This window comes from Phyllostomus hastatus, unplaced genomic scaffold, assembly GCF_019186645.2.
Source record: "Phyllostomus hastatus isolate PE091 unplaced genomic scaffold, TTU_PhHast_1.1 phas_scaffold_216, whole genome shotgun sequence".
Taxonomy (NCBI): domain Eukaryota; kingdom Metazoa; phylum Chordata; class Mammalia; order Chiroptera; family Phyllostomidae; genus Phyllostomus; species Phyllostomus hastatus.
Genome location: NW_025334018.1, coordinates 6,800,742 through 6,814,404, shown reverse-complemented (window position 1 = coordinate 6,814,404; position 13,663 = coordinate 6,800,742). Strand labels below are relative to the sequence as shown.

Here is a 13,663-nt window from a genome sequence, read left to right as displayed (position 1 = left end):
CTTTGGGGAACCCTTCTTGAACAGTCCCCAATCCTGCCAACATTCTCTGTTCCCATTCCTTCCCAGTTTCACAGCCAGCTCTGGTCACTTGTTTGTAATAGTTGCTGTGTCTCTATCATCTCAGTGCTCCCTAAAGACAGGGACTATTTGCTCCTCCAGACCCAAGCCTGGGCTGAGTCCATGCAAGCTTCCCAGCACCTGCTGCCTGCTCCTGCCTAGCCAGCTCAGCAGCAGGCTGAGCTGTGACCGCTCCTTTGAGACAAGGGCAGACTAGTACTGCTGGTCACTAGCAGCACAGGAGCTGGCTCTTGTTTTGCATGATCTGGAAACAAAGGGAGGAGGAGGAAGGAGAGAGATAAATAGAAGCAGCCAGAAATATGGACTTTTCCCTATACATTTGGTATTTATACTGTTTTTGCTTCTAGAGTGTTTTATGCCTTTTACCATCAGGCAGGGTTTAAAAAAATATATTTTATTCTCTGTACTTTCCCTCCTCTCTCCTCCTCCCACTCCCCTGTTGCTAACCCTCCATGTGATCTCCTTTCCTGTGATTCTGTTCCTGTTCTAGTTGTTTGCTTAGTTTTTTTTTTTGTTTGTTTTTAGGTTTGGTTGTTAATAACTGCATTTGTTGTCATTTACTGTTCATATTTTTTATCTTCTTTTTCTTAGATAAATACCTTTAATATTTCATATAATAAGGGCTTGGTGGTGATGAAGTCCTTTAACTTGTCCTTATCTGAGAAGCACTTTATCTGCCCTTCCATTCTAAATGAAAGCTTAGCTGGATAAAGCAATCTTGGATGTAGGTCCTTGCCTTTCATGACTTGGAATTCTTTCCAGCCCCTTCTTGCCTGCAAGGTCTCTTTTGAGAAATCAGCTGATAGTCTGATGGGAACTCCTTTGTAGGTAACTGTTTCCTTATCTCTTGCTGCTTATAGGATTCTCTCCATTTTTAACCTTGGCTAATGTAATTATGATGTGCCTTGGTGTGTTCCTCCTTGGCTCCCACTTCTTTGGGACTCTCTGAGCTTCCTGGACTTCCTGGAAGTCTATTTCCTTTGCCAGATTGGAGAAACTTTACTTTATCATTTGTTCAAATAACTTTTCCACTTGTTACTCTTCCTCTTGCCCTTCTGGTACCCCTATAATTCAGATGTTGGAATGTTTAAAGATGTCCTGGAGGTTCCTAAACCTCTCCTCATTTTTTTGAATTCTTATTTCTTCATTCTTTTCTGTTTGGTTGTTTCTTTCTTCCTTCTGGTCCACTCCATTGATTTGAGTCCACGTTTTCTTCCCATCACTATTGGTTCCCTGTGCACTTTCCTTCATTTCACTTAGCATACCCTTCATTTTTTCATCTAATTTGCAACCGAATTCAACCAATTCTGTGAGCATCCTGATCACCAGTGCTTTGAACTGTGCATATGATAGGTTGGCTATCTCTTGGTCGCTTAGTTGTATTTGCTCTGAAGGTTTGATCTGTTCTTTTGTTTGAGCCATTCTTTTTTGTCTTGTCATACCTGTTATGTATGAAGGGTGGAACCTTAGGTGTTCACCAGGGCAGGGTAACCCAGTTGCTGGGTTGTGATGCTGTATGTAGGGGCGGGGTCTGAGAGGGAATAATGGCACTTGCTCCACTCTCTGTCAGACTTCAGTCCCTTCTGCTGCTTCCCCCAAGCAAACTGGGCCTTTCTGGTGCTAATTCCCATGTGGGTGGGCTTGTGCACATTCTAGGACCCCAGTGGGTCTCTCTAAAGAACTCTCCTGTGAGGCTGGGAGTCTTTCCTTGTGCGTCAACTTGATGCATGCTCACCTGCCTGTAGTGAGCACGGAACGTTGTAGATGGCTCGTCGAAACACGAGAAAGACATACACAGAGACAAGCAGTTTCTGTGGGGAAGTAAAAACGGAATGGCCACTCTCTCTCTAGTGGGGAGAGTGCCCTGTCTCCATTCCCAAGCAGATTTTTATTCTTGAATACCAATACCCTTTGCAAATTACAAGTAGTTAACTTTGAAAGGCGCTGGCAGATCTCCCGCTGGGAACCTAAGCCAGAGTTTTTGGAGTTTTACCATTTAAAAAGACTACAGGACTTAAAAACTTAGTTTTGTTTCCTCCCTGTGCCTTCATATTTTAATTAAAGAGCATCCTCCAGCAAGCAGATCTCACAGGGTCTTTCATATTCTATGTCTCAGGCCTGATTACCCCGGGTGTCTGCCGTTTCTGGTCTGGACTGCGCCACCCCTGTTATTTCCGCAAGTCTGAGTCAGGCAGAGGAGACAAAGGCAGCTGGGAGACTTGGATTTCTCAAGGATTCAGGCTTTGGCAGAGGCCTGGGGGCAGGGGTCGATGTCGATCACCCCATCATTTCCACAGCCACCTGAGTCTCTTCCCTTAGGGCATTCCCACATGATCGAGTCTGTCTTAGATTCATTCTCTTTCTTAGAAAATTGTTACCCATCATTGACTGCTGATCATGCAATAGAGAAGCCAGGGATTAGAACAGGCAGTGTTTATGTCAGGGAAATAAGTTTTGTCTCCCTAGTGGCTCCTGGTTCAGAGGTCTTTCACTCAGCCTAAGTCATGGGGGATTACAGCTTCCTGAGACCAGGCAGGGTAGTCCCCAACATCAACTCCCATAGTTGTTTTTAATCAGTGCCCCAAGGCTTTATTTCCCAGCGCTGGGACCCTGGGTTACACTCAGTGCCTTGTTTCACAATTGCTGCCTTGCCGGGTCTGCCAGTTGCCACCCCTTGCCCGGGGTCTGCCAGCTGCCACCTGCCCGCCCAGGGTCCACCCACTGTGGTCTTGCACACCCGGGATGCCTTACACACCTGGTCCCACCGCTTTTTGTGCCGTGACCCCTCCCTGCCTCTCCTACTGGTCTGGATGAACATGTCTATTTTAACTTCTTGGTTGTCCAACTTCCATACAGTTCAATTTTCTGTCAGTTCTGGTTGTTATTCTGCTTCTAAATTGTTGTTGACCCTATCTTGGTTGTGCGAGGAGTCACAGTGTGTCTACCTATGCCTCCATCTTGGTCAGAAGTCCTTCCTCATTTTGTTTTTGAATTCTTGTTTTCTTCATTCTGTTCTGGTTGACCGTTTACTTCCTTCTACTTTATATCGTGGATTTGAGTCCTGGTTTCCTTCTCTTCACTGTTGGTCCTCTGTATATTTTTCTTTATTTCACTTTGTGTAGCCTTCACTTCTTCCTTTATTTTGTGACCATATTTAACTATTTCTGTGAACATCCTGATTAGCAGTGTTTTGAACTCTGCATCTGATAGGTTGGCTATCTCTTCATTGCTTAGTTCTAGTTTTGGAGGTTTGGTCTGTTCTTTCATTTGGGCCATATATATATATATATATATATATATATATATATATATTTTTGTCTCCTGCACAAGTTACATTCTAAGGGGCAGAGCCTTAGGCATTCACCAGGGTGGGGCAATCTGCTTTGCTACCTTGTGGTGCTGTATGTGGGGGAGGGGTCCAAAAGGGAACAGTGCCACTTGCTTGGCTCTGGATTGTCTTTCAGTCACTTCCTTCACTTCCCACAAGCAACTTGGGCCCTTCTAGTGCTGATTCCTGGGTGTGTAGTCTTGTGTACATTCTAGAACCCTGTGCATCTCTCTAACAAACTCTCCGGCGAGGCTGGGAGTTTCTCCCACCCACTGCAACCCCCACAGATTTTTACAGCCCAAGATTTTGAGGCTTTATTTCCCCACACTGGAACCCTGGGTTGCTAGGTCTGACAACCAGGCAGGTTTTAACAGCTTCACAAAGACTGTCTCTCAGATTTCACTGGATTTCCTCTGTTTATGTGCCCTCAGGTCATCTGGAGGGTCAACTAGGCCCAGGAGTCTTAGAGCCCCTTGCAGATTTCCACACCAGAGGGAGGGATCGTGGAGGGGAACCCCCAGGATGAGTGGGTACTCTACTGGAGGCTGTGGCCAACCTAGTCCTCCCTGCCGGGGTGCAGCTGGGCAGAGACTTCCTAGAGGAAACTTCCTCAGCTGCTACCATGTGTTTCCTTCTCTTACAATATCGAGTTTAACAGCCCCTCATATAGGAAGTAGCCACAGAGCTGGATGTGAGATGCTGAGAAATGAATGGTCTCATGAAAAAAGCCGCCCTTCAGATATCTTGGCCTTCTTTACCATCGTCTGCCACACAGTGCTCTTCCCTTCAATTCAAACTCCACTTTCAGGCCTCAGGGTCTCACTGGCCTCCCTCAGCCCCAGCCCAGGCAGGCTTTGGACAAGGAAGCTGTAGATACTCCCATTTCCACGAGCACTCATCAAGCCCTTCTCAAATCAACAGTGTGGCACGGTCTGGATTATTGCCTTCTCAAAATTATGTACTTTTTATTGGATTTAAAGACAAAATCTAAACTCAGAGCACTCAGCTGGTGACTACTTTTCCAAGGCAAATTCTTGTAGTTGCCTCCTTAGTGTAAAAAGATTATTTCCAAGTCCTCTTAATCACTTAAAGTCAGTTCATACCAACCCCTGGACCCCACTCCCCCCCTGTCCCCGCTCCACCCAGTGTGCTGTTGTAAGGATTAAGTGAATCAAATGTGTTAGGGTCTTAAAATTTACAGTTTGCCTATAATAATGGTTTCATTAAGGTCAGCAGAGGTCTTGTTATTCTTGTTGCTATTGTGATTGTTGCTAGGACTCCTGTGTGACTGTAGCAGGAAGGATTTGCTTCTGCCACACCAGTCTCAGCTGCCCTGGGGGGAGTTTGGCGCAGGCTGGTGAGAGCAGACTGAACCCAAACCTTTATATGAGCAGGGAGGAGTGGCTGGGCAGGACTGTGGGAGCTCCTGATGAAGGCCTCACGTGTGTGTGCGTGTGTATGTGCATGTGTGCATGTGTCTAGAGCTTATCTTGTCAGTTGTGTTCCACAACTGTAAGCTTGAAAAAACAAATGACTGCCAAATGAACTTTTCTTTGATTGTGGAATAGAACACTAATCTGGTTAACCCCCTAATTTTATGGAAAAGCAAACACAAAGCACACAGATGACCTGTTCAAGTTCACCCAGTAAGTTAGTAAAGGAAGGAACAGTCAAGTTCTGAGCATGGCATGGCTCCTGTCACCCCCATGGTCAAAATGACTTTATGGCCCCTCCTGTGTGATAGAGTCAAGTAAGCTATCTTAGCAGTGTTTAGGACTTTCCACAGTCACACTCCACCCCTTCCTTTTCCACAGAATGAGCCCAAGTGGGCAATTTACAGGCTCTCTTCCTGGGTTTGTCCATCTTGGGGCCCACACTGTTCCCACCTCACTCTTGATCTCTCCAATTCCACCAGTTTTTTTTAAAATATTGTGTTTATTTATTTATTTTCAGAGCAATGGGAAGAGAGGGAGAAACAGACTGAGAGAAACAATGCTGTGCAAGAGATATGTCAACAACCTGGTTGACTCTTGGGTGCCCCTAACTGGGGACCCAGACCACAACCCAGGCACATACCCTGACTGGGAATCAAACCCATGACCCTTTGGTTTGCAGGCCGGCGCTCAGTCCACTGAACCACACCAGCCAGGGCCAATTCCACCAGGTCTTAAGATACTTAACAAGGCTAGATCTTCCAGAATGCTTCTTGCTTCTCCAGACTAGAAATAACACCCAGTCCCCTGGGTGTCCATGGGCTTGGTCTGGGCCTTCTGGTAGTTCATCACTGCCCTCAACCTCCCCCTGGCCTTTTCTCTCCTGACCTGGACTCCAGGGATATGCCTTCACTTTCCTGGCCTCTGTATTCCCAGGGCCCAGCACAGGGCCTGGCACACTGGGGGCCACCTATGGGTCTGTGGAATGGAAGGGTAAGATCCATGCCAGCAGGGTTGGGTGAGTAGAAGCAGCTCTTCCCTTAGCTGTTCTTGGGACGTTTGTCACAGAGTGGAAAATTCCAGTGTCTTCATGCTCCCTGAAAGCCACCTGCTACAGTGGCATGTCAGATTTCTCACAGGTTAATTCCATTTTAGTTCCAGGCCATCCATTGCTCCTGCTGTCTGGTGCCCTCCCATCATTGTGGGATTCGGGGGAAGACACTCTCCAGCACCCATGTTCCCCCACTGCACTCAAAGGTTTCTGTGACCTCCTCACTGGTAACCGCAGCCTGTGGCCAACAGTGGCTTGCTGGTCCATCAGGAAAGGTTTCTCCCTGAGGCCCCTGCCCACCTTCTCCCCGTGCTCCCTGGCTGTTCCTGTGTCTCCCTGGTTTTGTTTCCCCCACATTTTAGTCTCCTTCTAGTGCCTCTGTCTCTGTCTCTGTCTCTGTCTTCCTTGCACCTCTTGGCCTGTCTTTTATATTCCTTCTCTCACACTGCCTCCCTCTCTACCCCTCAGCGCTTCTCATTTTCTCTCTGCCTGCCCTTCTGCTTCTGTGACTGTCCCTGTCTTTGCCTTTCTCTTTTGCTCTAGAATATGGCAGTGTGGAAATAACAGTGGGAAAAGGGGTCCTGGACCTTACCCCTGCAGACTCCCACCAATTGGCTCCACTCTGCCCCCAAACCAAGTCCTACTTGTTCCAAACTTGCCAAGAATGCTGAGTGGGAGGAGGGGGCAGAAGGCCAAGGGTGGGGTTGCTCTGGGGAAGGTACACATTTTCCAGAGGCTCTGAGCCACACAGAATCAGGACAGGTGTGTTTCTGGTCCAGCAGGTAATGCGGGGCAGGGCTGAATGGGGCAAGGCCTCAATTAGAAGAGCCGCTCTGAAAGAGGGAGGACATTATTATCTAGGAGGGGTGATGGGCAGGGGTTGGAGCCCCTGGGAGGTGTGGCAGGGACTCTGGGGGACATTCTACAGTGGGGTGGAGTAAGAAGTGCCTCCCATGGTGGGGACCTGAAGGTTCCTCCTCAGCATGGCCAAGAGCCCTTTGGTACCCAAGACTGATGGTACCTGGGGGTGGGGGTATATTTCTCACTCATTCTCCAGTGCTCAGCTCACATGTCCCTTCTTCTAAGAGTCTGGCTCTTGAAGCTCCCAACTTAACATTCTTCTATTCTATTCTTCTCTGGCACTCTGTTCATTTGTAATTCATTCTCATTCTCCTCATTCTCATTCTCTCTGTCTCTCTCTCCCTCCCTCTCTCTCTCCCCTTCTCTCTTGGTTTTACTGTCTGACTTTCCCACTAGATTATAAGTGCCAGGAGGGCAGAGGCCATGCTTACCCCATTCATGCCTATCCCTGCTTATGGTGCATAGTAGGTGCTAAGTAGACATTTCAGATGTGTGTGATCACAAGGTCTGGGAACAAATGCTATGTTTGTCTATTGACTTGTCTAGCAGCAGGTACCAAACACAGGTGGTTTGTCTCGCTTGTCCCCACTGAGTTCCCACTGGCTTATCCCGTGGCGGGGGCGGGGGGTGGTGGAGGAGGGGAAGTGGCCCAGGGTATGAAGATGGAGGGATCAGAAAGAAACTCACCTGGGATCAAACCAGATTACAGCAGACCCAGAGTATGGGCATTGTAAGTGGATAATTGAGAGGGTTCAATGCCTAATAACATTCAGTGATCTTTCCTCTGTGCAGACTCTGTGCTGGGCACACACTTGTGATTTCATTTAATCCTTGAGACAGCTTGTAGGGCAGGGGCAGTCATTCTTATTTGGTAGCTGAGGAAACTGAGGTTTTGCTTCAAGAGACAAAGTTACTTTGTAAGTTCCCGTAGCTAGTGTGTGCCAGGGTTGAGCCAAGCTTCTGTCCCTTTGTCTGCACAATATCAGGCTGTCCTCCAGGTTGCTCACATTCCTACAACTGGTGACCGGAAGTGGACAAAATACTCAGGGGTCTCCTGACTCAGAGTTCACTGAACTAATTATTTCCCTCAATTTATTTATATTCTTCAATGAACAAGGTGATATGTAAAAACCCCAAGTAAATGGTACAGTTCTGAATTCATGTTAGTAATAGTAATAGTAATAGTAATAGTAACAATAGTAATAATAGTAATGCAATAGTAATGCAATTACTACTATTATTACATAATAGTAATAATAGCAATGCAATCCCAGATTGCTGTACCTTTTGGTCACAACGCCAGCCTCACTGGCCCAGCAGGTCCTTCCATGACTGCTAGTAATGCACCTCTCACCCCATCATGCCCTCATCAGGCCCATTTCTCAGCCTACGTGCAGGACTCTGGTTTGTCTTTATTTAGTGTCATATGAGCAGTGTTTCCTTTGTTATCTTCAGCATTTTTACTCAAATCCTTCATTATCATTCCTCAAACATCCACATATGTTGGGTAATGAGCACCGGGCACTCCTACATACATTGCCCCATTTGAACCTCCCAAGAACCTGCCAGGAGGACACTGTGGTCCCCATTTCACAGATGGATAACTAAGGAGATGTGCTCCAGAACCCACCGAATGTCCATTTCCCTGCACCATCACTGCATTGTGTAGCTTTTCCAGAAATCTAACTCCAGGAGTACAGTAATCCATCAGCCACAGGTCTCTGCTGTATGATACACCAACCACCAATGCACTGACAGGGATATCTATCATTCACTTCCTGTGATTCTGTGACTGCTGGAGGGAGAGAGATTGTGTGAATCACGTGTGTGTGTGTGTGTGTGTGTGTGTGTGTGCATGCTAGGGCATATGTGGTATACTAATACCTCTATTCATTACTATTAATTAATTCATTTTTGTTATTGAACATCCACAGTCATCCTTTCAATTATCACCAATACTCTATGAATTCTAGTCTGAAATTTTTATTTTTGTTTTTCACTTAGATGCAGGTGTATCTTCTGACTCCATTTTTAATCACACCCTCTCTCTTAGTCTTTTTATATACATATATTGAGGTTTACATCTCTAGTGTGCATCTTCTGGCATTGTGTCCACTGATCTGGCTATGACCCCTGAACCCTTCAAGTTAACTCTAGACACATGAGTCTGTTACTGAGCCAGACACACAGGGCATAGTGTTGTATTTCTATAGTGAGCCAAATATGAGGAGTATAGGACTTTTCTGACTGGCTTGGCTTGTGGAGGGTGGATAGAACTTCATAACCTGTAGACTTCCCATGTATAAGGAAGTTAAAGGTGTGTTGTGGCTTAAAATTGAAGGCAATCTTGGTTTACATTCTAGTTCCATTGAAGCCAAGGATACTTGTTCCACCCTCTTGGTCTGTTAGTCTGTCAAATTTAGGTCATAATGAAATTCTCTGGGTTAGTATTCAAAGATGAAAGAAAAAACTTGCAAAATTACAAATAGGTTTAAGTGTACAATACCCATATGTTCTCACACCAAGTAAAGTAAAGGCAGGGGCGGGGTGGGAATGAGGTGAAGGAGGGCACCCACCAGGGAACCATCATGAGGTGAGACCAAGCCCTACCCTACTGGCCACGGGTTGTGGACCTTCTCTGGGCCCATTCTCTCTGGAACGCTCTCTAGCATTCCCTCTATTTTTTGCCTGGCCAATTTTTATTCATCCTTCAGTTTCCAGTCTAAATGTCATGTCTTTTTTTTTTTTTTAAGATTTTATTTATTTATTTTTAGAGAAAGTGGAAGGGAGAGAGAAAGAGAGGGAGAGAAACATTAATGTGTGGATGCCTCACACACGCAAACCAGGCATGTGCCTTGACTGGGAATCAAACCAGCGATCCTTTGGTTCACAGGCCAGCACTCAATCTACTGAACCACACCAGCCAGGGCTAAATGTAATGTTTTTAGAGAGGAACCCCTCATCCCCCAACCCCGGCTCAGCCATGTACTCATTCAGAAACTTGCCCCATTCCAACATTGCACAATTTGGAACTACATCTTTGGTTTGGTTATTTATTTTACATTTGTCTTCCTCACCAGACTGTTGGCTTTATGGAGCCAAGGGACTCCCCAGCGTATCCAAGGCTCCTGAGATGGTGTCAGGTACACTAAACATAATGGTAGCCAAATAAATATTTGTGTAATACATAAATGTCCTCCATATATTCTCTGCCACAGTGGGGTTGAAACAGGTGACCTTGCAATTTTCTGCACCTGAAGTGCTTCAGTGTCTAAGGGTGCAAGTGTGGCCCCTGACTGTGGCAGTTGTTTGGGTGAAAGGTTGGTTAGGAAACAGAAGGGAACTGGAGTTCTGGACCAGCTTGGCCAGTAGGTGGTGCAGGTGAGCCAGCTCCCAGACCAGGGCTGGGAACTAACTCAGCAGGTCCTGGTGGGTGTGGTTGCCAGGACCTGCCAAGTGAGGAGGTGGGATGCTGCCTGGTGCAGGCACAGAAAAGAAGGGAAAATGGCTGGAGATGCAAATATGCTGGAGCACTTGCTGCAGGGGTGTGTCCAGGTGTTGATGTCCTGGTACTTCTAGCCGCAAATCTGCTCATGGCACATCAGGATCCAGTGGCCAGGCAGCCTGTCCTGAGACTTGGAGGCCAGAGAGGAGCCATGCTCACTTCCTTGATGAATCTCCAGTGCTGCCTGAGGACAAATCTCCACTTGCTCTTGGTTGGCTTCTGCTCCCACACTCCTCACAAATATGGCCATGTTTCACTTCCTTCCCTGGGCTTCCGTTCCAACCCTCTTACTGTCCACAGAGAAAATTGAGGCCTACCAGCAGGACCTCTCTCAACTTCCTGTGACCTCGAAAATGTTTGAGGCCAAATGCCCAGAGCTTTCTTCACATCAGCCTCAGCTGGTGATGAGTCCTCTCTCCTGTGAGGTCCAACTTTCCACTTCTTTCCTTGATCTCCTTATATTTACACCCTTTTGAAATCTCCCCCTTTTTAACTCACCACTTTTACCTCCCAAATTTGTATTTATAGCCCAAGAATCTTCCTTTAATACTAGGTTCAAATTCTATGTGGTTTCTCCACTTGGATGTCTAATAGGCATCTAAGTGTTAATGTCCAAAGCTGAGCTCACACTTTAGTTCTAAAATACTCCCACCACAGTCTTCCCCAGCTCAGTGAATGTGGTGCCATGCTTCTGGAAACCTTGGGACCATAACTCTTTTCTTTCTCTTATAGCTACTAGTTCTACCTCCAAAATAAACTCAGAAGTCAGCCACTTCTCAGCACCTCCCTTGCTGTCACTCAGGTTCAAGTCACCATCATCTGTCACTTGAAGCACTGCAGTGGCCTAGTTGGCCTCTCAGATTCTGCTGTGCCCCAGCCCTTTACTCTATTTTCAGTACATAAGCCAGAGAGATCCTGCTAAAATGCAAGTCAGATCATGTCTTTCCTCTACTCAAAACTCCCTGGTGGCTTCCCATGTCTCTCAGAATCAAAGCCAAAGTCCTTACTATGACCTAAAAGGTTGTATACAAACTGGCTTCTTATTTTACCTCTGATTGCATTTCCTACTATTTCTCTCCCTCACTGTGCTCCAGACTCATTGCCCCCTCCCTTGAGTGGTGGGGCAGGGGAGAGTGGTGGAGGAAAAACGGAGACAGCTTTATTTGAATGATAATAAAAAAATTCCAAAATAGAAAAAAAATGGTCTTTTGGCCAAGATGGATGCATAGGTATACACACTATGCCTCCTCACACAACCAAAAGAAGGACAACAACAATTTAAAAACAAACAACAACCAGAACTGACAGAAAAATCAAACTGTTTGAAAGTCCAACAACCAAAGATTTAAAGAAGACAGATTCATCCAGGCTGGTAGGAGGACTGGAGATGGGCAGCCAGGAGAGGAAAGGACTTGCCGCAAGGTGGTGGCTGGCAGACCCAGCGAGGCGGCGGATTGTGGAGCAGTGTGTGCAAGGCTGCAGCTGGCTGGCAAGGTGGCAGCTGGCGGACTGGGTGGTCCCACATTTGTGCGCAGATAAGCCAGGCAAAACTGGGGAGCAGGACGGACTGCATAATCCAGGGTCCCAGTGAGGGAAAATAAGCCCTCAAACCACTGACTGAAAACACCTTTGGGGAGACCCACAGAGTCCTAGAAAGTACACAAACCCACCCACACAGGAATCAGCACCAAAAGGGCCCAATTTGCTTGTGGGTAGTGGGGGAAGTAACTGAAACCTGGCATAGAGTGGGGCAAGTACCATTGTTCCCTCTCAGACCCCTCCACCACATACAGTGTCACAACCCAGTGACCTGGGTTACCCCTTCCTGGTGAACACCTAAGGCTCTGCCCCTCACTATGTAACAGGCACACCAAGACAAAAAAAAATGGCCCAAACAAAAGAACAGATCAAAGCTCCAGAAAAAATACAACTAAGTGACGAGGAGGTAGACAACCTATCAGATGCACAGTTCAAAACACTGGTAATCAGAATGCTCACAGAATTGCTTGAATTTGGTTGCAAATTAGATGGAAAAAATGAAGGCTACACTAAGTAAAATAAAGGAAAATGTACAGGGAACCAATAGTGATAGGAAGGAAACTGGGGGCTCAAATCAATGGTGTGGACCAGAAGGAAGAAAGAAACATCCAACCAGCTTTTAAAGACCCCTCTTAGCCACATTCACTGTATGAGAAAAGCGTTTTAATGACATTTTTAGGCTTTTTAAGTTTATTATCCCAAGAGAATTCTGGAGATAAAAGTGAGAAATAAGCCCAAAATAGAAGAAGTGAGGTTCCCGAGCTAGTTTGGCAAGACAGCCGCTGTGAGAGCTGCCAGGCATTGTGTGCAGTCGCCTAAGGGGTGGGGCCTCTGGCGGCACGGGGGGGGGGGCGGTGGACCCTGTGGGCCTGCGCCATGCTCTCCCATTCTGCTCCACCATCTGCGGTGGAATCACTGCCAAAATGCAGATTTTCATGAAAACCCTTACGGGGAAGACCATCACGCTTGAGGTTGAACCCTCAGATACAATAGAAAATGTAAAGGCCAAGATCCAGGATAAGGAAGGAATTCCTCCTGATCAGCAAAGGCTGATCTTTGCTGGCAAGCAACTGGAAGATGGGCGTACTTTGTCTGACCACAATATTCAAAAGGAGTCCACCCTTCATCTTGTGTTGAGACTTCATGGTGGTGCTAAGAAAAGGAAGAAGAAGTCTTACACTACTCCCAAGAAGAATAAGCATAAGAGAAAGAAGGTTAAGCTGGCTGTCCTGAAATACTACAAAGTGGATGAGAATGGCAAAACCAGTCGCCTTCATCGGGAGTGCCCTTCAGATGAATGCGGTGCTGGAGTTTTTATGGCCAGCCACTTTGACAGACATTATTGTGGCAAATGTTGTCTGACCTATTGCTTCAACAAACCAGAAGACAAGTAATTGTATATGGATTAATAAAAGAAATGAAGTAACAACAACAACAAAAATAAACATCCAACCAGAAAAGAATGAAGAAATAAGAATTCAAAAAAATGAGGAGAGGCTTAGGAACTTCCAGAACATCTTTAAACATTCCAACATCTGAATTATAGGGGTACCAGAAGGGGAAGAGGAAGAGCAACAAGTGGAAAAGTTATTTGAACAAATAATAAAGGAGAACTTCCCCAATCTGGCAAAGGAAATAGACTTCCAAGAAGTCCAGGAAGCTCAGAGAGTCCCAAAGAAGTTGGACCCAAGGAGAAACACACCAAAACACACCTTAATTACATTACCTAAGATTAAAAATGAAGGAGAGAATCCTAGAAACAGCAAGGGATAAGGAGGCAGTTACCTACAAAGGAATTCCCATAAGACTGTCAGCTGATTTCTCAAAAGAGACCTTGCAGGCAAGAAGGGGCTGGAAAGAAGTATTCC

The 13,663-nt window shown here is 46.3% G+C and overlaps 1 protein-coding gene across 1 annotated transcript; it reads left to right on the top strand.

Annotated features, from left to right (window-relative positions):
• The first annotated feature begins 12,698 nt into the window (after positions 1–12,698).
• On the top strand, positions 12,699–13,224 carry LOC123804435 (ubiquitin-40S ribosomal protein S27a-like). Its single transcript, XM_045816724.1, has one exon. It carries the CDS (start codon positions 12,719–12,721, stop codon positions 13,187–13,189), a length of 471 nt encoding a protein of 156 aa, XP_045672680.1. The 5' UTR covers positions 12,699–12,718; the 3' UTR covers positions 13,190–13,224.
• Positions 13,225–13,663: the final 439 nt, after the last annotated feature.